This window comes from Argiope bruennichi, chromosome X2 (genome assembly GCF_947563725.1).
Source record: "Argiope bruennichi chromosome X2, qqArgBrue1.1, whole genome shotgun sequence".
In the NCBI taxonomy this organism is placed as follows: Eukaryota; Metazoa; Arthropoda; class Arachnida; order Araneae; family Araneidae; genus Argiope; species Argiope bruennichi.
The window spans coordinates 18,999,236-19,025,466 of record NC_079163.1 but is presented as its reverse complement, the minus strand read 5'-3'; the positions used below and the strand labels follow the sequence as shown (position 1 = coordinate 19,025,466).

At 29.2% G+C, this 26,231-nt stretch overlaps 1 protein-coding gene across 1 annotated transcript in view; it reads left to right on the top strand.

The window, feature by feature from the left end:
* Positions 1-26,231, top strand: part of LOC129960640 (uncharacterized) — a 389,931-nt gene that overhangs the window by 208,745 nt on the left and 154,955 nt on the right. Inside the window, exon 2 of the mRNA XM_056074188.1 lies at positions 17,626-17,854. Within this exon, the coding sequence (XP_055930163.1) occupies positions 17,626-17,854 (229 nt within the window). The remainder of the gene's footprint in view (positions 1-17,625; positions 17,855-26,231) is intronic.

Sequence of the window (26,231 nt, the reverse complement as noted above, 5' to 3'; positions counted from 1 at the left end):
TTTAATTAATTATAGTTCTTTATTCTAAATAAAAATTTTCTTAATAATTTTCTCACGTGTGCAAATTTTGAGAGCGAAATTTAAAATTTAAAATGAAAGAAATGAATTTTCCGTGCTAATTTCAGATTTTTTTTTTTTTTTCATTCACTCTTGAAAAAATCCCAAACCCGATTACTTTATCCTGAAATGTTTACATATGAGTTAATACAGCATTTTTCATTTTTTTTAGCTTTATCTTCAAGACAATCAATTTCAGCTACGAACCTTTCATAGGGTTCAGAAATTGGATCAAAGCTGTATTAAGGGTCATAACACCAAATCCTAGACGAACCGAGAAAATAATTACTGGAAAAACTGCAGAAATTAATTACTGCATTTCCGTCGTAGTTAAATTATCATTAGATTTAATACAATTAATGGAGATTTCGTAGATGTGTGCGTTTTTACCTTTTTGCTATTTGTTTGAACATGCTTCTTATTAATTATTACCATTAAGCGTTTTGAAAACTACAAAAGAGCCTTCTGAAATCAGAAATATTCTTCTAGGAATTGTTAACGCATAGTAAATTCCGATATGTTTGAATATTAACAAAAACCGATTCAGAATTCTGAAGCTTGTTTTATAAACAATATTTCAAACAGTAAATTTCATTTCAATTTATTTACATTTTATAAAATCACTTTCTTATTTCTAAATAAAGCACAAATTCTCAAAAATAATTTCTATCCTTAACAATAAACGAAACGCCGCTTTAAAAATGACAATAATATCATTATTTTAAGCATGAAAAGATAAAAATTATCACTTTCTTCTGCTCAAAATGAACTATCACTTGAGCTATTGTTTCGTGTGCTTTAGAATGTTTTTGTACAATCACAATTTTTTATAATATTTAACTTACATAAAACTGATATTTTCAGCAGAAGTATTTACGTGGGGCCCAATTCCTCTCATTAACTGAATTCATTTACTGTTACTCATATTTTATTTTTTAGTATTCACTTCATAATTCGTTATTTTATATCGGACGGAATATTAAATTCAATTTTTCTCAAATTCATTTTCATGTCGAGCCATCCGTACGGGAAAAAAATTTATTTAAAATAATAAACTAAATTATATTAAAGTTTTTAAATCATTAAATTAATATATCGACATCCAAAACACTCGTGTAAAAAATTTCAAAATCCTAGCTCAAGAATAAGTGAAAGAAAATCCGATTCCAAAATTCCATTGCATATGTATTTTATTATTATGAAACAATTCAAGTTAAATAAAAATATCTCCGATGTATAAAAATAATATAAATGCAAATGCAAACATAGCATGAGAATCAAAATCATACTACAAGAGATATATCTATGCAAACAGGAATAGAATTCTATTTGTACTATCTACTATTTGTACAGGAATAGAATTCTATTTGTACTACGACAAATGATGATAGACGTGTTTGATTCCGCAGTTTTTAAAGATAATTTATATAAAGGAAATATACATAGTTTTTGAGTAGTAAGATTATTTGCATATTGGGGAAATATATATAGATAAATGAAAATTCTCTTCAAATAAATTTGCACAATGAAAATTGAAGAATGATGTAAGCTTATCGAACTTCCTTCTGTCGATTGAAGAAAGAATGAAGTTAGAATTTAAGAAATGAATTGAAGGGATGATATAAAACTCCCTTAAATAATAATAAATATAGGTATATTCAGAAGTTTGGATGATTGACGTCTCATAAATGATTCATAATAAAAATAAATTTAACAAAAACAATTTTTAAATAGAACTTTTATTAGCTTATTAAAAGGTATTTTTTTTCTTATTTTCATTATTTTCTAATTTTTTGCCTTATGTTTCAAATTATCGCTACTGTTATGGAATCTTCAAATAATTTTTTTCTCAAATTTCCTACCAGGTAGTGTCTCATTTATGGAATCAAAATATAATAACATTAATCGATTAATAGATAGATAAATTTCAAAAACTGTCTAATTGTCAAACTGTCACCGAAATCACATAAATATGTAAAATTTTAAAACTCTAGCACATCAGGAAATTCGTGAAAAACAGTTACTAAATCCTATCTTCACAAAAGAACAAAACCAAACAAAAATAAAAGTGTGTCGATGCAATTCATTACAGATGTATGGTCTTTAAAGCTGAAATTTTGTAATTATAGGAGTTTCCCAATCAATTTCTTTCAATTACAAATTTGTCTACACTCAATCATAAATTATCACATGGTTATTTGAACAAATGCAAATGGATTTTATCAAAAAATTATGAAGTAAATTGTCTCTATGCTTTAAATTAAAACATTTAACTATATTTAGAATATTTCTAACAAAAAGTATTTTCTATAGTAGAAAAACACAAATTTGTTCAAAGCCAGTTTGAATACCGGTCTTTAATGAAATTATTTCATGCTTGAGATCATAAAGAACTTTAAAAGTTTAACTTATTACACTATATCACATTTATATATCGTTCAAATCATTTACACTTAGTAATTCTAATTTTTCAGCAACTATAGAACTCTTGTCTAATAAAAGTTTTGATTTTTTAAATTCATATTAGGATTGAATTGCAATTCGCTTAAAAGAAAATAATTTTGGTAAAAAACTTCACTTACCAAGGAATTCAATACACCTCCAAGATCATTTCCAATTCTACACCAACAATAATGAAAAAAAGTAGTATTTAAAGCTTTTTTACCGATATAAAAGTAAAAATATCCGAGTTGAAAGAGGCAATTTTTTAAAGAGTTACTGTACAGAAAGCCCAAGAATTCTTGGATACATTACCAAACATTGTAATGGAATAGTTTGGAATAATAGCGCTTTTACGATGCTATATATTATAAGCACCGCTCATAAAGTTTTATTTCACAACATTGATATTCCTGTGCATCCAATAGATGGCGCTATTTATGACCTGATGATAATTTAATAAGAAAATTTCAGTAATTTCATCATATAATTTTCAGAAGTTCCTTGATTTTTTTTAATGTGTGGATATAAAAAACTGGGTGTATTAAATACTTTGAAAGTTTAAAGAAGTGTATCACAGCTAATATTCAATCTACAACTTCTCAAGCACATGCAAATGCAGAGCGTTTTTCAAATCATTTACACTTAGTAATTATAATTTTGCAGCAATAATAGGACTCTTGTCTGACAACAGTTTTCATGTTTTATTCGTATTAGAATTGAATCACAATTCGCTTAAAAGCAATGTTGGTAAAATACTTCACTTACCATAAAATTCAATACGGCTCCAAGTTCATTGCCAATTCTATGCCTACACTAATGATCAAAAGTAGTGTTTAAAGCTGCTAATCTTGTTTATAAAAAAAAGAGATAATCGATGCAACATGATTAATTTTTCAAATGTTTACTGTTCCAACGCTTTTGGATAGAGTTCATTAAAAACAAAGCACTTTTTGTGTTGCATCAATAACATAAGAGTTTTTTTTTTTCAGCTTATCATAAAATAAAAATGTGTGACAATGAATCATGAAGAAAATTTTTATCATGAAATGCTTTTAAATCTTATTTTTACACTGTTTTATTTCATTTTACTTGTCATACTTTGTAAACGATTTTTCAATCATTTGTTGATTTACTAGCGTTTTAAAATTTTACAAGCTTCTATGTTCTGTATGATACCCTCTGTTTCCATACCTGACAGTTTATTTTTTTTTAAAAAAATGCTATGATTCCATAATATTTATAACAATGAATTAAAAAGTAGGAAATAATTTCTGAAAAAAAATTTCAGTACCCACACTAATAATAAAAGTGTTTTAAAAACTGTCTATATTCAACTCATTCAGTTCTTAAACATTGAAATGTAATTAGATATCTTGCAGGCAATATATCTTGCCAGCGTAACAAAAAAAAATCTATTTTTTCAGATATAAAAGTAATAAAGTCTAACTTGAAACAGACTTTGAAAGACTAACTTTTTAGAAAAATTTATGTACAGAAATCCACATTACAAAAAAAAAAAGTCACATTAAGTCACATTACAAAATTATGTAACAGAATGGGTAGGAATAATGGCGTTTCTCCGATTCTACACATTGCTAGCATCGCTCATGAAGTTTATTTCACCACACTGATATTCCTGAGAATACGATAGATGGCGCTAATTATGAGCTGCTGATGATTTAATAAGAAAATTTCAGTATACATACAAATTCAGTATTTCATCATACAATTTTCAGAATTCAGCTCCTTGGATTTTCTTTTCATTTAGGGATATGAAAAAATTGTTTGTATGAGATACCTTTAAAGTTTATAGCAGTGTATCATTGCTAATATTCAATCTAAAACTTCTCAAACACTTGCAAACGCATAGCTTGAAATTCATTATCACTTGGACATGCTATGCGTAATCTAAAGATCCGACATCGATATTTATTAACTTACCATTTCTAGTATAAGTGATTAAATACATTTTGTTTGTATACCCTATAGTTTTAATTTTACATAATTTTGTAATCTATCCAAGAATTTTCTAGCGTCCTATCTTATTCGACAACCTAAAAAGTGCGTAGATAAATATTACGCTCGTTCACTCTTTCAAAACCTTTCATATTCATTCGATAGTTGAAGACTTTTTGACAACTTTCCGTCTGCTTTCAATCATTAATTGAATTTCACATCATTCTTCCTAGTAATAAATGCTTAGCAAAATGATTTCATCAGACGATTTTTTTCTGCTCACCTGCGATATTTTAATTATCAAAAGATCAAAAACAAACTCTCGACTTAAAAAGATTTTTAACAGCAAAGTAATTTATTTCGAGATCAACAACTTGGGCGAAACGGGTATAAAATGAAAGCATAAACACAAGAAAAAGAAAGGAGCAATGCTTTCCTCTTTGAACTCTTTCACACTTGGCAGAACATCAATGTAATTACATCGTTAATGCAGGAATGGTGTTTTGTTGCGTTTTAGTTTTATTAGAAAAGTCTCTTACAAACTTTTTGTGTTATTTCCAGGACGGAAAACTATTTTCTTGCGCTTTTAGGAAAAAAAATACTAAAATAAAAATGGTAAATTGCATCGGTTAATTTGTAATCGTTTAATTGGTTATAATAATCCTAACATGTAAAATAATTCATTATAAAGAGAATAAAAGACAGTTACATTTTATTCTAAAGATTCTTTCAAACTTTTAACCCATAGAGAGAAATACAGAATTTATACTAATTCTAATGAAACGTTCGATAAGAACGATAGTTAAATAATTGCTAAATTTAGCAGAGTTCCTAACTTTTTCAAAGATAAAATTTTTAAGGCTTGCAAAAAAGTTTGATTTCTTTTTTACTTTCTCGTATATGGAGCAAAAAATATTGTAAACGTCAACAAATTTGAACAAGAAATTTTGACGAATCTCTGCGTTTCAGGCATCCATGTGTTCGAAAAACAAATTTTTGGCGTTCTGTCTCTCTGTCTGCCTATCAGTCTCTCTGTCTATCTATCAGTCTCTCTGTCTATCAGTCAGTGAACACCATAATCTAAAAACCCTTTGAGCCAGTCAAATGAAATTTTATGTACGAACTTACGACCAAATTTGTCGTTTTCTAGCAATTTTGAACGAAATCCATAGCAGGAGGACTGTTTGATAGGCTGTCGAGTACAACTAAATTCTATAACAAAACGCAAAGTGCTAGGTAGTTAAAATTTAATACGCAAGTGAAGCATCTAAAATATAAATTCCTATCAAATTTGAAACTAAATCTGTCGAAGGATTGACCGTCTGCCGGCCTGAATGAATGCGCATGCGCATGAATGTAAATTCAATAACTCATAAACAGAATGGCTTAAATCGATGAAATTCGGTATGTTTACTTGTGACTACAACTGTACTGTGTACTACAACTGTTCCGCGTCAAATTTTGGTTTCATTCGGAGGTGTCCAAAATGCATATTTACACGATAGATTAAGTAAAAATGTTAGAATCATAACTGTTGTATTTCATAACTATTGTTAGCTAATACCATGCAAGGCATTTGTAGCCTTGCCCAAGGTTCTCAACTACATGCGGGAGAAGAAGAGGAAGACTTCAATTGGAGGGTATGCGTGAAACCACTCCTGCTAGTTATAACGATATGTTTATTTTACAAGGAGAGCAATCTAGCATGAAAAAATATCGATAAAATGATAAATATACACAAAAGTCATGCCCACATACGTTGTCCTTGAATATTATTGGTCAATTATGAATGAAAAGATTTTATGCATTCGGAGAATTATGCACCTTTTCCATTGATATTGCGAAATATTTTTTTATGATACTGTGGTTGACTTTTTAAAGTAGAATGTTTTTAAAATAAAGTTCCACCGATTGTAATCTAATATGAGAAATGTCTGGTATTACGCCTTAGTTTGGGCTTTTCAAAGCTGGTCGCTCATAATGAGATCTTTTGCTTGGTTTACCTCGTTTGTTTTCTTTGTTCACTGATTTGCGTTTGTATAGGAATTATTGATGATTTGAATTCAGAAGTCTTGGTTGCTTTTTGTTTTTCTCTGATTCAAAACTAACTATGATAAAACGAGTTCTGAGATATTATAGCTCCATGAATTAACTATTAATAAAACGATAAAATGAAAAACATTCTGTAAAAAATGTTAAGGGCTTTTTTTTTTTAAGAGAGTGGACAATGAAAAATTATTTGCTATTTACAATAAATCATTAAGACTGCGATCTAACGCATGATTCAGAGAATTGTTACTCTAAACGGTTCTGAGAAATGTATTATTTGAAACGATAACTGCATACACATCAATACATATTTTTTCATAAAATGCAACTCATTAAAATGTGATAATTTTTATTACATTTAAATGAGTTACATTTAATTATTAAATTTTAACTAAAATATAAATATTTTTGTAAATATATTTAATGTTATAATGTTCATGTTAACAAGGGTTTTAAGCTATTGAATTCATTTCATTACGTTATTAAATATAATTAATAAAAATAAAGGATCATCTAACATTGCATTTATTTTTGCATATGTTATTCTTGAAAATTAGTTTTCCGCATCAAAATATCATCAGCTCAATTAACTGTAAAATAAAAAATTGCAATTTAATATATAGTATACATTCCCTTGTTTCCTTACTTGAGAATATCTACAATATCTACCACATTTACTATTGCTTGCTGTCGCATTTTAAATACATACAATGCAAACAGATATATCATATTCGTTTGCTGAATAGCAACACTTTTAATAATGTTCTTTAATCCAATATTTTTGCTCGTATGACGAAAATAATATTCTCAGACTTTTCTCTGACTTCTCTTTTATCTGCTTCATTCATAACTTAATTAAGAATAAGTGAAGCCTAAATCAGATAAATGGATGTCACAGATAAAGCCACTTAATTTACACAATCGATCCTATTATCGAATGTCCACTCATATTTGAAGCTCAAACGGAACAAGGAGAGAAATGAAACAAAATGTTTTTCAGACAAACTTATTTAATGTTACCTAAATTACTGTATCGCTGATCATTCAAATATTCTTTTCGAATAGACATTCCCTACATTTCTATTACATTAATAACATTACATTAAATCTTCTTACGATTTCTTTGTCTTAAAGTGTCTACTGTCTATATTTTATTTAGGGTTCTTGTTTGACAATATGGTGATTATATGAGGCTAATCAAGAACTAATTTTTCAAAATTAAAGAAAACCAATATAAAATGTTGTAGATATGAACTGTATCTTTGTACCAGACTCTTGATCTTCTAGTCCAAGATCCGACTCTGCCATGAATCCTTCGTAGAAATGGTTAACATATTTTTACTTTCTCTTATGTTAAATAAACAAAGTATCGCTGTCGCTCTAAATTTGGCGTTGCAAATATGAATTGGTATCTTTTTACCATACTCTTGACCTCCTAATCCAAGATCCGACTCTGCCAAGAATCATTTGTAGATATGGTGAACGCATTTTTACTTTCAGTTATATTAAATAAACAAAGTATCGCAGTCGCTCAAAATTTGACTCCTGGTTTCATACCTACCTTTGTAAAAAACACATTTTTTGAATTTTTTTTTATGTTTGTCTAGGAATACAATAACCTTAAAACACAAAGAGCTAGAGGGAGGAAATTTAGCATATAATTTTATTATCAGAATTGCAAATGTGTGTCAGATTTTGGATCAAATCCATCAAAGGTTCGACTGTCTGTTGGTTGGTCTGTTTAAGACCATGTAAACGCCATAGCGCAAAAGAAAATAATTTAGATAAATAAAATTTGGCATGTTATCTTGACATCGAGAATCCAAACGTATTGTCAACTTTCTTCAGAGTACTATAATGCTTCACACAAAATCATATATACTGTGTAGGCACATGAAAAAGATTAGGGCAGAACACTTCAAGTAGTCTAAACATGACGTTGAAGGCCAAATATTCTTATAAGGATTTAGAGAAAATTATTACCTCAGTTCTTGTTTCTTTCTTTTGACAAAACTTCAGAATTATGAATACTGCTATTTACAAGTTCTGTATAACATCTGAAAAAGACTAATCTAAAATATAATTCAATAAAAATGAATAATATATGTATTTAATAAAGCTGAGATTAAATTATAACTTGATGTTACTCTGAGAGCATATCGATTGTGTTTCTGTATTTTAGCGCATTTAAGAACACTCTTAATTCTTTCAAAACCCCAAATTAAAAGGCTGAGTTTGAACTGAAGTAAGTTGTTGCCCGTTTGTTTATTAGAAAAAATATAATATATATATATATATGAACACTTTTATTAATATAATAAAATAAAGAAAATATATTTATATCGAAATTCCAAAGACTAAGGAAAAATCATAAAAGTATGAGGTGTTGAAATAAATAATTTTTGTTTTGTTTATTTTTGATTAAAAAAAACTATTATTCGCATTCTAACACACTAATAAAAGCAAAAAATGACATTCTACTAATTTTTATCGTTTTCACATTTTTTTGTCTTTTTTTATATTTCATAATTCATTATTATAACAGAATCTTGCAATGAATTTTTTTTTCAAATTCCATACTAAATAATACTTTTTATATTGAATTAAAATCAAATAAATTGAAAAATATGTTCAGAAAATATTAAAACATTATATTGTCATTGAATATATACATGTGTAAAGAATTAACAAAACTCAAGAAATTTCAAGAAATATCTATAAAAAATTGGTTTTTCGCAATCATAATAACAATTCAAATTAAATAAAATAGAAAAAATTAACAAAATTTTTTAACAAGGTTTAACAACTTAATTATTATCATAATAGAAGTTATTATTCGAAGCTAAATCAAAGCGGAACCACCCAGAAACGAAAGTGGCATGTATTTAAACATAAGTGAAGTAAAAATTTTTAAATGAAAAGAAATTTTCAAGAAAATGAAGTAGTTAAGTGTTAAATGTAATACGTATTGTACCGCTCCGATACGAAACTCCGCAATATTCCGGGAAATGCTCCGTTTGACAAGTTTGAACAAAACAAACTTCCGATTAATATTTTAAAAAATTATCCTTAAATGTGAATATAAGTTACCCTCAGAAGAATTACCCCATACCTTCATGAAATCTACGAAGTAGATCTATCTATCGAATATTATTATGCACTTTTCTTTAATAACTTGTTTTACGCTATTAAAAATAAAGTTTTTTTTTATCAATTTTTCACTTAGGATTAAGATGGGTAAATGAGAACGGGGACTACTGTATGCGCTGGTGAAGAATTAGAGAGTTGGGAAATTAATGCTTCCTTTAACGCATTCCAGAAAAGTTCGAACAAAACTTTATCACTTCTTTCAAAACTCTTCTTTGATTTTACTTTAGTTACAACCGTGTTAAAAAAAAAGTAAAACCAAAACATTCCCATATATATACATATATATTTCCTATCATGTATATTAACAAGGTAAGCTGTATATTTTTAGGATCTGTAGGTTATAGCGATTACAAGTAAGATTCAATTCTCATTTTTATACTTTCTCCTAAGAAAAAGGAATACTTTAAAGGATTACCCTCAATTTTCATCTTTTGGTAACTAAGAACAGACTTTTATAGTAATAAAAACCTGTATTTTTGAAACATTTGGAATAATTTATGATATGGTAGGAAGTGATATTTAATATAGGAACACAGTAGCTTCATGTCTTGTCAATGATGTTATTATTTTATGTCAAATCAACAATTGACATTTTTCAATATTTTACCAAACGTTCTACATATTTATTACTTTTCATGAATGGAAATTGATAATTAATTACGATTTGATGTTTTTTGTCGTCAAATATGGAAGAAACAAATGTGTTACTGAAGGAGGAATCGGAAAATGATGATTTTAATTCTTTAGGCTAAAAAATAAGGTTGTAGAGATGGAGGAAATAGATTATCTCGTTTCATGCATGGTTGATTTGTCAGCTAATATGTATATTTTGATCGATTATATTGGGGGAACAAGAATAAATATCTGTTATCTGTAAATCTGAGACATTAATGGAGTTAACGGTGATCAACTGAATGTGACAGGTTTGAACAGCATAAATTTGACTAAATTTAAATTAATTTGGTGGTTAGCGATTGTTTGCGATTTCTCACGATTACTTAAAAATTATTCTACCAGATTTTATAACTGTGTAAGACTTTTCTTGTAACGTAAATGTCCATAGATAGATGACTTAAAAAAGAAATTGAACGCTCTACTTTAAGTGAGATCTGCATAGTCAACTACAAATTTGAATTAATAGTTGCTTTTCTTAAATATTTGCTTTTCTTGTCCGTTAAAATTCAATTATTTCTTTTATTGTAAAGGTTCGTTTCCCCACTTTTCCCCACAAAATTATGGTTTGAGTGTTTATAAATTACTCCAAATCGAAGGTATTAAATAGTTATGTAAGTTTATATATGATATACCATAAAATAGAATATATTTTTATTGAAGAATAATGTAAAAGCAGTACTTTGGTGTAATTGGGGATGACGGCAAAAATAGAAAAATTACTAGTTTATTATCACCACAAATATATTCTCCTTAAATCAGTTCATAGTTGTGATCAGAAACCAAAACATATATTCCCAATTATCCCATAATCTATGGGATGAATAGGAACATATCGGAGTAATTATGAAAGTTACTGTAACTCAGAATCGTTAATTAATAAATTAATTTGGGAAAAAAGGCATTGTTTAATGAGCCCTCCAGAGCACTCAGATAAATTTTAGGCATATTTTCCACATTATGCGATCGTTTAAAGTAGAAGAAAATGACGAAATCCGCAAATTATTTCCCAATCACCCTAACTGATGCTATTCTTAAGTCGCAAGAATTTCGAAATTTTTATATTTGCATATTCCCAATTCTAATACTCTTTTTTAATATTTTTCAGATATTAATTAGGGATTTCGCAATGTATTTAAATAAATTTTGATTCAATAAGAGCAATCCTGGTAGTGAATTTGAAAAAAAAAATTATTTATAGATTTCTTATTTATAATCAGAATTAAAAAAGATAAAAAGTAGAGAAAATATTTAAAGGATTAAGGTTTAAAAAGTAGAAAATAATTAAAATAAGAAATTTCCACGTTATAGTACATCTATAAAATTAATTTTTACTGAGTAGATGTCATAAGAATACGATAGAATTCGTTGGAATTAGTTCACATTAAAAAATTTTGTACTTTGAATGAACAAAGGGAAGACTTTAATTGTGTCTTCCAAAGGAACTCTTTATATTTCTTAATTAAATGAACCACATTTTCCTGTGATGAATAACAATGCATCTTTAATTGCCTTGCATTTAATCAAATTTCTAAAGCTTCAAGGACATTTTGCTTAAAGTAATTCCAAAAAATCTGATTAAAATAATGATAAATAAAAGATATTCTATATTCTCCCTAATAATTTTGCTTTCGATTTAAATTACTTCTCTTCAACTTTTCATTCGAAATTTCATTAAAACTGGTAAAAAATCATAGCGTTTAAAATAACATCCATAATATTCGTCGATATCTAAGGAACAAGTATGATAAGGAAGGGTTTCTCCTTGATTAATTTGTGAAATTCAATTGTTAATGAAGATAGCGCTTCCGACAACTTGAGTATATGAAAAAAGTAAGGAAAAAAGGTAAGATACTACGAATTAATTAATTGTTTCCAAGACAGTGAATAAAGTTTTAAAACTGCTCACGTGTTTCCTTTTTACAGAAATTTTCCAGCATTTTTCGCATTGTAATTTGGGTATGAATGCTGAATATTGATAGGAAGATATTTTAAAGTTTTAGCAAATTTCAAATGTTATTTATTGAATGATAATCAGGCTTCGAATGAAACATTATTTCCAAAATTTTATAAGAAACTTAATATTATTTCCAAAATTTTATAAGAAACTTAATATTATTTCCAAAATTTTAGGGGAATCTTTATACTATCTTTCACAATTACAATGGCTCTTTCAAAAGACTGGTTAAATAATTGTTTTGGGGTGAATATTGTTTATCAGAAATTTCAAATAAAGTTATAAATCTTCAAGATTTAATTTTTTTAAATTAGAATTTTATCTTCTTGTATTTAAGAGCACTTTGTAAACTGCAAATGATTATGGTAAAAGCATTTCTACTAAAATATTGTTAAATAATACTATTTATGACCGTTTCGAGACATTTTTAAACTGCAACACTTTTTAATTTTTTCATAATATTTCAGAATATAATTATTCTAAATACTATAATTTTAATTTGCTCACAATAAAGTGGTTTTATATGCATTGCTTAAAGAGTGGACTTTACCAGTACTCCATTCTTTATCTTTTCAACCCTACCCACCAAAAAAAAAAATTTTGATGAAAAAAAATGTTTGTCGTAATTTTTGAAAACATAATATAACATGAAAAGTTATACTCTTAAATGTTAAATTATTATTTTTAAATACTTTCAACTCTAAATATGTGTATATGAATGCCTGCCCTGATTCTCATTATCTTGAAAAAATAAGTATCATTTATGTTCCTTAAATATCGTGTTTTATACAAAATTTTCTTCGGGAAAGCCTGTGGAACAAAATTTCTGATGCTATTTTCGTCGTAATTTTCGAAAGCATAATGTAACATGAAAACATTTACGTGTTAAATTACTGTTTTTAAATATTTTCAATTCTAAATATATGTATATGAATGCCTGTTCCGATTCTCATCATCTTGAAAAAAATAAGTTTTATATATGTTTCTTAAATATCTTTTTTTATATAAAATTTTTTCAGAACTTCTGAAGAACAAAATTTTTATCTAGGGCTCAATAGATAAAACATTCTTTAAATAAATATTTATTTTTTAATTCTGTAGAGTGAAATGAGATTGTACCTTGTGGAGCGAGAATTTATTTTTAAAATACTGTATTTTTTTAAAACGTGCTATCTTCTGAGTATCGGGTAAAACCTACAATTTACAGCCCTGAAGCGAACTGGTGGAAATCCGAGAAGCTGTTGGCTTTCCTGTTAATCAATAGTGAGGAGCCCTTCCGTACATTCTCACCCCACCGGGTACTCTCTCCCCATATTTTACGGTATTTTCCCTATAAGACGTAGCCAAATGAAAGTAAACGGTCTCTCCAGTGAGTCTATTTCGCACGGTAAAACTTTCCCTAGTAAATGACTATATATGTCTGAATAAATCGATATAAAACTGTTAACCACCGCATGCTTTTGGATAAAGCAAAATACAAAGCTAGCATAGTGCCATGAATTTCTCTAAACGGCTTCAAAGCTTAATAATCGGATTTTCTTTGGGAGAAGGTGTTAATGCAGTCGAGAATTACAGTCGAATATGTACGGAAATAGACAGCATGTCACCAACTGCGGTTTCTCGATGGAGCAGTAATATGGCATTAATGATTAATAGTGATTGGGTCGTGATATGTCAGCTGCACCCATACATCTAAGATTACTGCATGCTGATCCTGCTTGAAGGAATAATCCATGGCATGATATTACTTAATTTGTCACTTCTGTTTCATTCAAAGACACATAGCCGCCAATAGCTTTATACAAAGCTATCATGATATATGTTACCACAAAGTTATCACAGCTATCTAGGAGAGATATCTCTAAATTCCATAACAACACTTCAAGCACATTACCGCTTTGGTTTGAATGTGCCTTAAACTATTCAGCCATGTAAAAAACAAAAAAATAAGAGATGAAATACTTCTTCGAAAGAAGGAATAAAAAATTGTTTTGACGAATTACTTCTTAATCTAAAAAGTCTTTATAAAATAAGGTTTCGAAAACATAATATATAGTGTCTTTCTAACTTATTCCAACTACCGGCTATAAGAAATCCATTGTAACTGCTATGCAATAAATAATCGAATATCGAATAAATAAATATGCTGCAGTATTCCATGCAGAGATAACAGAGTGTAAGTTAATATCACATTTTATTTATAAGCTCTTTCGTGTGACATTTACTGTGTGAAAAACGTAGAAGGCCTTGATATGAATAACTTTGAATTTTTCTTGAGAATATAATAGATTTCTCATTGATAATCATTTACAAGTTAGTCATTAACATAAAGTAATGAATTAGAACTCCAATTCACAAAGTTCCATTAGCGTACATTGGGAAGCAATTACTCAGTTAATTTGATTGGAATATCGGAATAGATGCCATCATTCAATTATATTAAATCATTCATGATTGGAATATCGGAATAGATGCCATCATTCCATTATATTGAATCATTCATGAGTTGCAATCTCTTCAACCTGGTGCATCACATACAGTTCGGTTCCCAGAGTTGTTTACTGTTAAAGAGCATTGCATGCTGTATATTAATATTACTGTAAATATTTTGGTACTTAAATAAAATTCCCGTAACATGCCCACTAAACCATTCAGTGACAAGAATGGTCATGGATACGGTGGTATGAGACGGCGTTCTGTTCTGTATATTAATATTTATTACCAGGAAAATTATTAAATTGTATTCCATCACTTTTTGTCCAATTAATTTCTTTAAAGATGCTTTATAATCTCATATAATGATGCTTAATTCGTTCAAAATTAATATTAAAAGCACTGTAGGCTTGGATATTTTTTTATTAACCTGTTACTTGCAATGGTTTATGGAAATATAAAAAACACCATGTATTTCAAATTCTGATCAGACTATAAAATCTAGAAAAATACTTGCACTATGTATTTAAGATTATAATTTGATACAAATACAATAAATAGCAAAACCAAAATTAAGTATGCGCTTGTAAAAAAAAAATAGTGGGATATCTCGGTACTTGAAAATATAAGAAATAAAGTTGACTAAAAAAAATGGTGGGATGTCTCGATACTTGAAAATGTAAAAAGTTAAATGAAGTTGACTTCCAATACTTTAAAATTTAACTTCGACTTTATTAAAATCAAATAAAATTGATCATTTCATCATCAGTTAAATTTTATTTTGCTTCGAAGTTGAAACATAAGGATTCCTTAAAAGATGACTTTACTGCGAATCAAATTTAATCTTTTGCAAATCAAATTTGCTACGGAGGCTCAACGTAACTGAGTAATTGAAAATAAATGCACGAAGGGGAAAAATTGACTGAATAATATTGCTGTTTCAATCTTTTTCAAATATAACTAAATGAAAGTTACTATAATATGGAATTCAATCAACTTTGTCAGATGATAAAGAAATTTTAGTTTTAGTACTAAGCGATTACCATGTTTTTATCTTACACATGCTGAAATCAATACTTTTTACACAAATCATTTTTTTTTTCATTTGCTTTGAGAGAATAACCAAAGTAAAAAATGGTTTATATAATGATTGATGTCTATTTCGCACATCAAACTGCAGAATTTATGATACTTAAATCAGTAACTAAGTCAAAGTACAATTAATTAAGACAAAATTCGCTTGTGTCAAACTTATTGGAAATTGAAAAATTACGTTTATATATGGATTGAAATAAATGTACAAAAAGTAACGTGTTTGGAGATTCAATAAATTAGGAAATAAAAATACAGTTTTATTTCCAATTTAGATACTGAAGGATAGTTTAACCCTTTGTGTACATTTGACGTATCAGAACGTTTCGTATTTGTTTGAATTTAAGCTTTCATTTTTTTTAAAATTTTAATTAGCTTAACTTATCTCAGTATCATGTTGCAGTATATATTCTGAATAATAAGAAATAAATGAATTCTTACGTAAAAGTTACTGCCTTCACATGTTCAAAAATTAAATACTCTTCATATAAAAAAGTCGTTTCAAATAAATGTGCAGTCAAAGGGTTAGTGGGAATTGTATGAAAAATTATCAGAGATGTTAGTCAGTTCAGAATATCAGTCAGTTTCTTTCTGAGAAGAACCATTGAAAAAAGAAACTTTCAATCGAATTTCAAATAATACTTTAACCATATAATGATGATTCGGGTAGTTTCTGGAATTCAAACGCTTATAATTTAAATTCGAGGAAAGCCATTCAATTGTTAAAGGGTTGAAGAATATGGGAGAAAAAGAAATTCAAACTCCAAACTGTACATTTAGTATGATAGTATGTGAATGAAAACATTTGAAAATACATATTATTGTTTCGTCGAAACAGTTAAATATTATTATTTATGAAAATAGATGAAATTTTTAAATGTTTTATTATATAACTTTTAAAGCAGAATTTTTTTGCTTTCTTACTTCTATGTATTTTTAAATTGATAAATCATGGAATCATTTTCATACTGCCCCAGTTATTTTTCCAGAAAAAAGAGCATCTAATTTCTCTTTTTGTATATATATATGATAAAATATGTTCAATGAATGTCATTTTAAAATTGTTTCTAGTTATAATATTTCATCAGAGCAATGGTTGATTTCAAGCTTTCCATTCAATCCCTGACGCAAACCTTACCATCCAAAATTTTATATTTCTCCTTGCATTATTTGTACATTGTAATGAAAAAAATGCTCTATACTTTATTAAATATTGAACAGCAGCGCTTGTTTCACATGCTGACGTTCTTTCTTCTAGAAACTACAGATGGCAAGACAATATATGTACATTTTAAAATAAATATAAATAAAAATTTTAAATGAGCATTTAAAAAAAGGTAGTACCAGTACATTTGCCATTCTTTAATATTAAATCAACTGAATTTGTTCTTCCAAATATTTTAAATTTTCAAACGAATTTAATGGAAGCGAGAAAGAAAAATTGCTTAGTATTTGTTTTGCATTTCATTAAAAATTACATTATTTTAACTATCTATCTTTCGAATACTATTATATTTATATTAAATGTTGATCACAAATTCAAACCCAGAGAATCTTAAATAACTAACACACATTATTGCCCTGACCTTAATCTTCCCATATTGATCTTTTGCCATCATTGTAAGGTATTTCTTGGTTTAACCCCAAAATGAACCCGATCAAAGAATAAAAAGAAAATCCCTTATGTAGCACAATTAAAACTATTTATTCCCTCAAGACTCAAACCTACCCTGCGAAACATAATTCTTTGAAATATTTGTGTTTCTGTCAGATTTGTCATATGAAATGTTGAGGCAAGACGCGTTTTATATCCTCAGGAGATGAACATGCTGGAAGTAGCCGACCCGAAAGTATGCATTATCATCGACTTCCGGGAAAATGGTTCCTTCGCTTCCCAAGATCTCCCCTTCCCCAGCACGGCCTTGAGACTCACCCCCAAGGAGTGGCTTGCCAGTCAGCTGACCCGTCACCGGAAAGCTTTCAACTGGGTCAAGGAGTCACAGAGCGCTATAGAGGGATTGCTGCTAATGAATGTGGAGAGACATAGTAAGTAGCTTTACAATTCACGCCAATTAACTGGCCAACGATATGACTGAAATCTCCCTTTCTCACTTCTATTAGATCTAATGAGCATGGTGAAATGAAATGAGCCATATTATGATATTTATCATTCAAAACGAGCGGAACCAAAATATTAGAATTAAAATTATCCTACATCTTTAAAGTTGAAACTTAAATGAATTATAAAAAATAACAAGAGCCTCCAGTCGACTAAAATAAGTCATTACCTCTTTCTTCTTACTGATTACTTATTATTATTATCGTCAACTTTTCTATATTTCGCTTTTTACATTAATACAAGGGGGTATCAAGAAGCAAAGCGCTTAATTCTGTACTCAATAATAAAAAGTGCCATGCACTACAATACAAAACAGAAATGAAAATAGTACCAATTTATTATTTTTCAACATAACTACCATTTGTAGTGAGGCATTTGTCTTAATTCCCGATCAAATTGAAAATCCCAGTCTCAGAACACCGTAAGTCCATAGGAGATCATTGTTAGAGTCAAATTTTTGATAGATGAACTTCATGGTCCTAAGCAGATGAACATGTGAGGATGCCGAGTCCAAAGTTGTATGGTAAGTGCCCTACAATTCGACCTATTGATGAATTTCAATTGAAAGTATTCAAATTAGCCAAACTGCAATAATGAATTAACCTACTCCTTTAAAGCTGGTGTAGTTTAACAAGGTTCTGTTCTTGTGCCAAAAAAACCACGAACAACCAAACCACTTCTTTAAAGAAGTTTTAATGTAGAAGTTACCATTTAAGCTGTAGCCTTTATCCAAGCTCTGGATCAAGATGAAAATCCCAGTCTCGGAACACCGTCGGCACGTTTGAAATCGTTGTCAATCAAATTTTTGACTGGCGAAGAACTTCATGGGTCTCAGCAGATGAACATTTGAGTGTGCCAAGTCCATAGTGGTATGGTGGGTGCTTCAAAAATTCGGCCCATCGAAGAATTTCAATTAAAAGTATACAAATTAGCCAATTTCATTAATGAATTAACCTACTTCTTTAAAGCTGGCGCAGGTTAGCCAAGGCTCTGTTTTTGTTCCGAAACACCACGAACAACCAAACCACTTCTTTAAAGCAGTTTTAATGTAGAAGTCACTATTTATAAGTAATAGAATTCTTTTTGCCGCCCACTTTCCAGATTGGAAAAAGGACTCCTGCCCTTTTCCTGTTCTGTTGGTCTTAACTTTGTATAAGCTCAAGGTATTTTTCCAATCTGAATTCAGTCAATGAAAGGTAAGAGTAATTGCATCCCCCCAGCCATAAATTTGTTAGCGTCTGCCTATATCCAATCTTCTTTTTCACAGATGTTGCAATCTGAAAATATGATCAAATTACTTAGCTTATAAGGTTTCCAGCTGGTAAATTGTCCATGGGAGGGGAAAAATTGGATTTATATATTTGTTTCAGTGTTTCTGAACATAGTTATTATGGTTTTGTAAATTTTCCATATAAAATAAAGGACGTCCAAAAAAGGGAGAACTATATATATATTTTTTTCAAGTATAAAAAACACCAACAAATTAAATAACAAATAATATAGAAGGAGGAAAAAAATGTGTGTAATTTTTCAAAAATATTGTTACGAATCCGTGATGCGGCTTCCCAGCATAGTGGGTTCCATAGGGGGTCCTGGAGCTTGGCGACGAATTTGGCGACTTTGGCGCCAAAATAGATTATACCCGAAACATCGAGAACGCCTTGAATGTTCCTGATTGGTTGAGAGGCTTCTAGCCCCGCCTCCTGAGACCTATAAAAGGAAGCACCCGCAGCTGCCGGGCAGTGGTGAGTCGAGTGGTGGACCAGCGGTGACTTGAGGAGAAGTCGGAAGCGACAGAGCAGAGCAGAGTAGAGTGAACTAGAGTCGTCGTGATGAATTGAGTCGTGGACCAGTGGAGTAGAAGAGTAGTCGGAAGCGACGGAGAAGAACTCATCTTCCAGGGACTAGCGGAGCAGCGACGGAGTAGAACTGCTGTGTATACTGTTGTATGCTGCACGTCTCGGCTGAATATAATTGTCTTCTCTGCTGTATATAGTTGTCGTCCTTGTGCTGTCCTGTGTGTCTTCGTGTAAATAAACGTCGTTGTTTTATTTTCTACTGCCGCCTGCTGATTGAGTGTTCTCCACACCATATAACCCCCACTATCCAAACAAAACCCCGGAAATTCCGTAACAATATGTAGCATTTCTTGTTTAAAAATACTTTTATAAACATCTTTCCTAATATTTGCATATTCTATTCAGGAATGTATATTTTTAGAGAAAAAAGGATAAAGAATGCCTAAACTTTTTTTTCAAGGAATAGATTCTTGTTCTTGACAGCAATATAATATTGCTGTAAGCTTATAAGATTCTTAAAATTCCTGAAGCAATTTCTGGATGATGTAATTATTAACATGTAACAAATATACATATTTCAAAAGGCAAGTACTTCGGATTCTCAAGAATAAAAATGTTTTCCGAACGCATGCGACAATCTCTAAATTTTATTGTTAATCGAGTTTCTTATTGAATTAAAAATTCGCTAATAGGGGAATATTTCAATAGAGAAACTAAGGTGAGAAATAATTAGTTCATTCAAATCAGCACAACAGAGGACAAAATAATTTTCAACTTTCAAGTGCTATTCATTTGACTGAAATAAATGTTAATAAACATAGTTAAAACATAGTTCACTTCTAACTTCAATGAAATTGCTTCACACTGAGTTGATATTTATCCCTGTGTTCAGACCTGAAATCTTTATATCAAAATAATGAAATTTTCATAAGAAATCAATGTTTTACGAAATATATAATTTGATGCGAGTTAATATCGTAATTAATTTTGTTAAAAAAATTTGTAAAAAAAATACCTTTACTATCATTTTTATATGCAACAACATGACCCTTTTGAAAATCATTTAAGAGTATACCTGTAGGCATTCTGAAATGAAAGAATCAGTGAAATTTTTAAATAAATACTTTGTCCTGAGGAAAAACGGTTTTATAAAGCATATACTTACTCTTCTACTCGTGCACATTCCACCAAATAAAAAAATGTAGTAAGTATCCTTTTACTATTTTTACATACTATAAATCATATTTTCTCATCATTTTTAATTATAAACAGTGGTAGTTATTTCATTTTTACATGAAAATAAATAAAACATTGTTAAATAAAACCTACATAAAAATCTATTAGCCAGGATAAAATTACAAGAAACGATTGTTCTTCTACTTTTTCTACGCAGTGTATATTACTTTCTAAAAATACGAAGTATAGAGAAAGCATTCGTCAAGAAATTCGAACTCGAGAATTTGACGTATCTCCATATTCTAGAGAATTTGACGTATCTCCATATTCTAGACAATTTGACGTATCTCCATATTCTATAGAATTTGACGTATCTCCATATTCTATAGAATTTGACGTATCTCCATATTCTAGAGAATTTGACGTATCTCCATATTCTAGAGGATTTGACGTATTTCCATATTCTATAGAATTTGACGTATCTCCATATTCTAGATGTCCTTGAGTAAGAAAAGCACATTTTTGGCATTATATCTGTCTGACACCAAATTTGTAAATTTCTATCAATTTTTGAACAAAATTTATTCAGAGGAAGTCTGTCTGTCCGGTTAACACGATAACTACAAAACGAAGAGAGATAGTTTGATATAACTTAGAACATTGATTTAATATCTATACTATAAATACCTATCAAATTTTCAGTTAAATCTAACAAAGGCTATAATGTTTACCGGTCTGTACTTTCAGAAGTATGTAAAGGTAAAACTCAAAAACACGATAACTTAAATATATCAAATTTGTGATTTTGTGACTGTAATTGTAAATTTGTGTCAAAGTTCGGCTTCAATCGGTGGGAAAAACTACATCTAAAACACAAATTCATCTGCATGAGAGGTTACGCGAGTAAGTTTTGGAGTGACCACTCCCGCTGGTTTTATCTTGAGAATCTTTTTTTTTTAATTCATTAAGAAACTGCTCTCTGAAATAGCTGCCCTTTGAGCATGTGATTCCATGTCCTGAAAAATTACTTTGAAATGAAGTTTTCAAGCGAGTTTTTGCGGCACACTGCACAGTAGGCTTTATAAAAGGTTGATTTCTTTGATGAAACTCGTATAGATGAACGAAAAACAATATAAGTCACAGACTTGCAACAAGTTTTAGATAAAAGTAGTATTTATCAAGCGAAAATAATTTATGATGTCCATCTCCTCTGTAAACTGAATTTCTTAATTCCCGAATATCGTATAACGATTCTGAAAATATTATCTAAAAAGTTAAAGCTTCTCAGATAAACTAAAGGGTTTTGTTTTATATACCTATACCTTATTTTTAAAGCCTTGCCGTTATCAAGATGGTTAGGAAAAGGAAACTTTAATAGGTCAAGAGACCAATTAAAAAGGACAGTCTTGAACTGCATTCAAGGATTACCTTCAATCGCAGGACGAATTTAAAATTACTTTCAGTACACAATTAAAGGCTTGAGGGCAGCGCAAACACTAAGCCAATAGTTTCCGAAGTTGATACTGCGCATTGGTTTGAGAAAATTGTAGCGTCATCATGGAAACAGTGGAAACTTTGTGATAGTCGTCGAGCTTCTTGAAGTTTATTACGGCTTAAAGCCTCTGGTCATTAACATTTTAATTAAAATTCTGTTGCAAGAGTGTTATTTACATCTTAATTAAAATTGTTGATAATGCATCTGATCTGTGATGCCGAAAATAAATTGAAATAACTCGCATTAAACTAAAACCTACAAACAAATAATATTTTACAGAATACATGTATCGAAGGATAAAAAATTTGGATGCTATTTGTGGATATTTATAAAATTATTAACAATTATTTAATTATTTGGAATTCATTTATTATATGGTGTGATTCTAAGAACATTCATGAATCTAAAAGAAATTGATATAGTTATTTTATTCCTTTATTGATCTTTAAAGATCTATAGATTTTCTACCAATACTATTTCTAATAGTATCATTAGCAAATGATTAAAATGTTTTATAATCATGTGCAAATAATGCTATTAGAGATAGCACTAATAGAAAATCGAAGGTTTAATTATTTTTTATAGATTGTACTAAAAATCCTCCAAAAATTTTAAAGGAAATAATTTATCTCAAAATAAATAATGTATGCATAATATATTCAATTAGTTCAATTCCATAATTTGGAAAGTATTCTACCAATGATGTAAGTACATTTTCAAAATTTATTTCTTAATACTTAGAGATCAAATTCAATATTACAAGAATTACTTTCTAATGAAGGAATTTGAAAAGACTGGAATTTTCTAGGTCATCTAGAAAAAAAAATGATAAATCATCATTTGTTGTAGCAAGGATCAACTGTCACAGGAGAAGAGGGTAATACGAAGATGCGAGTAAAATGTATAAGATTTTACAAAATGGAGAAGAAATTCAATAAGTATTCTTAAAAAATAAAAAGAAAATGAGTGAATAATTTTGGTGTTGCAACACTGGTATAACAATGATGAATATTATTGCTCATTTGCTTACATATAATTTATAAATGAAATATGCATATAAATTGGTGTTTTCTGCCAATAATGGGCACGAAAGGGAAAATAAAAGAGAATAGTGCACAATGATAAGTTTATCTGTTAATGATGCAAACTGTTCAGTAATGAGTTTGTTAGTTAATAATTTTCTGTGATAAGTTCTTCTGTGAGTTTATCTGTTAATGATGAAAACTGTTCAAAAAAGAGTTTGCTAGTCAGCAATAAACACTTTTCAACACTTTTTAGTGTTTATTGCTGAGTTCCTTTGTTAGTTTATCTGTTAATGATGAAAACTGTTCAATAATGAGTTTGCTAGTCAGCAATAAACACTTTTCAACACTTTTTAGTGTTTATTGCTGAGTTCCTTTGTTAGTTTATCTGTTAATGATGAAAACTGTTCAATAATGAGTTTGCTAGTCAGCAATAAACACTTTTCAACACTTTTTAGTGTTTATTGCTCAGTTCCTTTGTTAGTTTATCTGTTAATGATGAAAACTGTTCAATAATGAGTTTGCTAGTCAGCAATAAGCACTTTTCAACACTTTTTAGTGTTTATTGCTGAGTTCCTTTGTTAGTTTATCTGTTAATGATGAAAACTGTTCAATAATGAGTTTGCTAGTTAGCAATAAACACTTTTCAACACTTTTTAGTGTTTATTGCTGAGTTTCTTTGTTAGTTTATCTGTTAATGATGAAAACTGTTCAATAATGAGTTTGCTAGTCAGCAATAAACACTTTTCAACACTTTTTAGTGTTTATTGCTGAGTTCCTTTGTTAGTTTATCTGTTAATGATGAAAACTGTTCAATAATGAGTTTGCTAGTCAGCAATAAACACTTTTCAACCCTTTTTAGTGTTTATTGCTGAGTTCCTTTGTTAGTTTATCTGTTAATGATGAAAACTGTTCAATAATGAGTTTGCTAGTCAGCAATAAACACTTTTCAACACTTTTTAGTGTTTATTGCTGAGTTCCTTTGTTAGTTTATCTGTTAATGATGAAAACTGTTCAAAAAAGAGTTTGCTAGTCAGCAATAAACACTTTTTAGTGTTTATTGCTGAGTTCCTTTGTTAGTTTATCTGTAAATGATGAAAAATGTTTAGTAATGAGTCAGCAATAAACACCTTTCAGTGATGAGTTCATCTGTTAGTTTATCTGTAAATGGTGAATGCTGTTAATTATTCAGCTTGTTAAACAGCAGTAAACACTCTTCAGTGAGGAGTTACTCAGTTATTTTATCTATTAATGATAAGTACCATTCAGAGATATTTATTTATTATTTGGTTATTGGTAAAAGTTATTTTTCTTGTTATTGTTAAAAGAATGAAATAAAGGTAAGTAAAATTAGGCTACTTCACTTCCAGCAAATTATTTCTGGGGATAAAAAATAAGATTTAAAGGGTGTATTTCTGAATTATTAAATACATAATTCACAGCAATTCGTGCAACAATTTGAGCTTGTTTTGTTTTCAAACTAGCGAAAATTATCTCTCTTCTACTTACTAGTATGCTTGCACAATATGCCGCATTATAGATCAACAATTTCGGTTTAAATAGTGCATACCAATTTTTTGTGGCTAACAAACAGATGGTTAGACCTAAATTTAAAAATCGATAAATATGTTTCTGACTAGGGGAGGTTTAAACCAGAGAGATGTACCAAAATCCAGGAGTGGAATTTTTTGACGATTGCAATACTTTCTTTCAGTATACTTTTTTCATAGCAGAAGGTGAAAATATTTACGATTTTAAAATAGCAGAATTACTTACAGTAATATTTCGCAAGAAATAAGAATCAGTAGAAATGGTCTCCATGAAACTTTCTCGCATTCTCTCTAATAAAGGTGTCATCCTCATTACTCGCATAAAATTGTGGACATTAGGTATAACAATGAGTGCACAGATATTCATTTTCATATTCCCGCAAATGAGAGTTGTATGCTTCGTACTGAAGAAAACTTAATATACTTATTTAAGACATTCAACTTATTTAATGCCTTTTTTTCAATCATTTTAAGCCAAAATTTGACGCAGAGCTACCATTTTAATAACAAGCAACAAGCATAACAATAAGCATTGACATACCAAATTTCATTTATCTAAGATGTTGAATTTTTGAATTATCATGTTGTTTATATGAATCCGAATATTGAAACTGACATATGATCAACCCTTTGCATTAAATCTGCACTTTATATTCTAAAAAAGTGTACTAAATTTCATCTGTCTAGCTCTTTACATTTTGTAGTCACTGTGTTCACTTGCTCTCCGAAAGATACACACATAAATTTCGTAAGAATGAATTTTGTTAGAAAAATTCATGAAATCTACAAATTTGGTTGTAAGATCTTATACCAAATTTCATCTACCTAGCTTAGAAGGTTTTTGTGTTATAGTGTTCACTGATAGATATAATTCCAACCAGAGGGAGTAATATATCCGAAACTTTATCACATTAACTCCAATCACTCTCCAATTAAGGGTTTATTGCCACCACCCCGCATATAATGGCTGCAAATGACTTTCATGGCGCTAGCAAACAATAGTTAAAAATATAAATCATTAGAGTGAATCTAACTTTTCTACTGAATATTATATTTTCTACTGAATCTATCAATTTTGAATGCTTTTCTACCGATCGAATGAAATCAAAATATAACACGGAACTAGTAATAAAACTTTGTAATAACTTTGGAACGGAATTGACACGGAACTTTATAATAAAGGATAACATACGAATTTCATTGATTTAAATCATTTAGTTTATGAGCTATTGAGTTGTCACATTTGAGAAAGTACAGCCAAC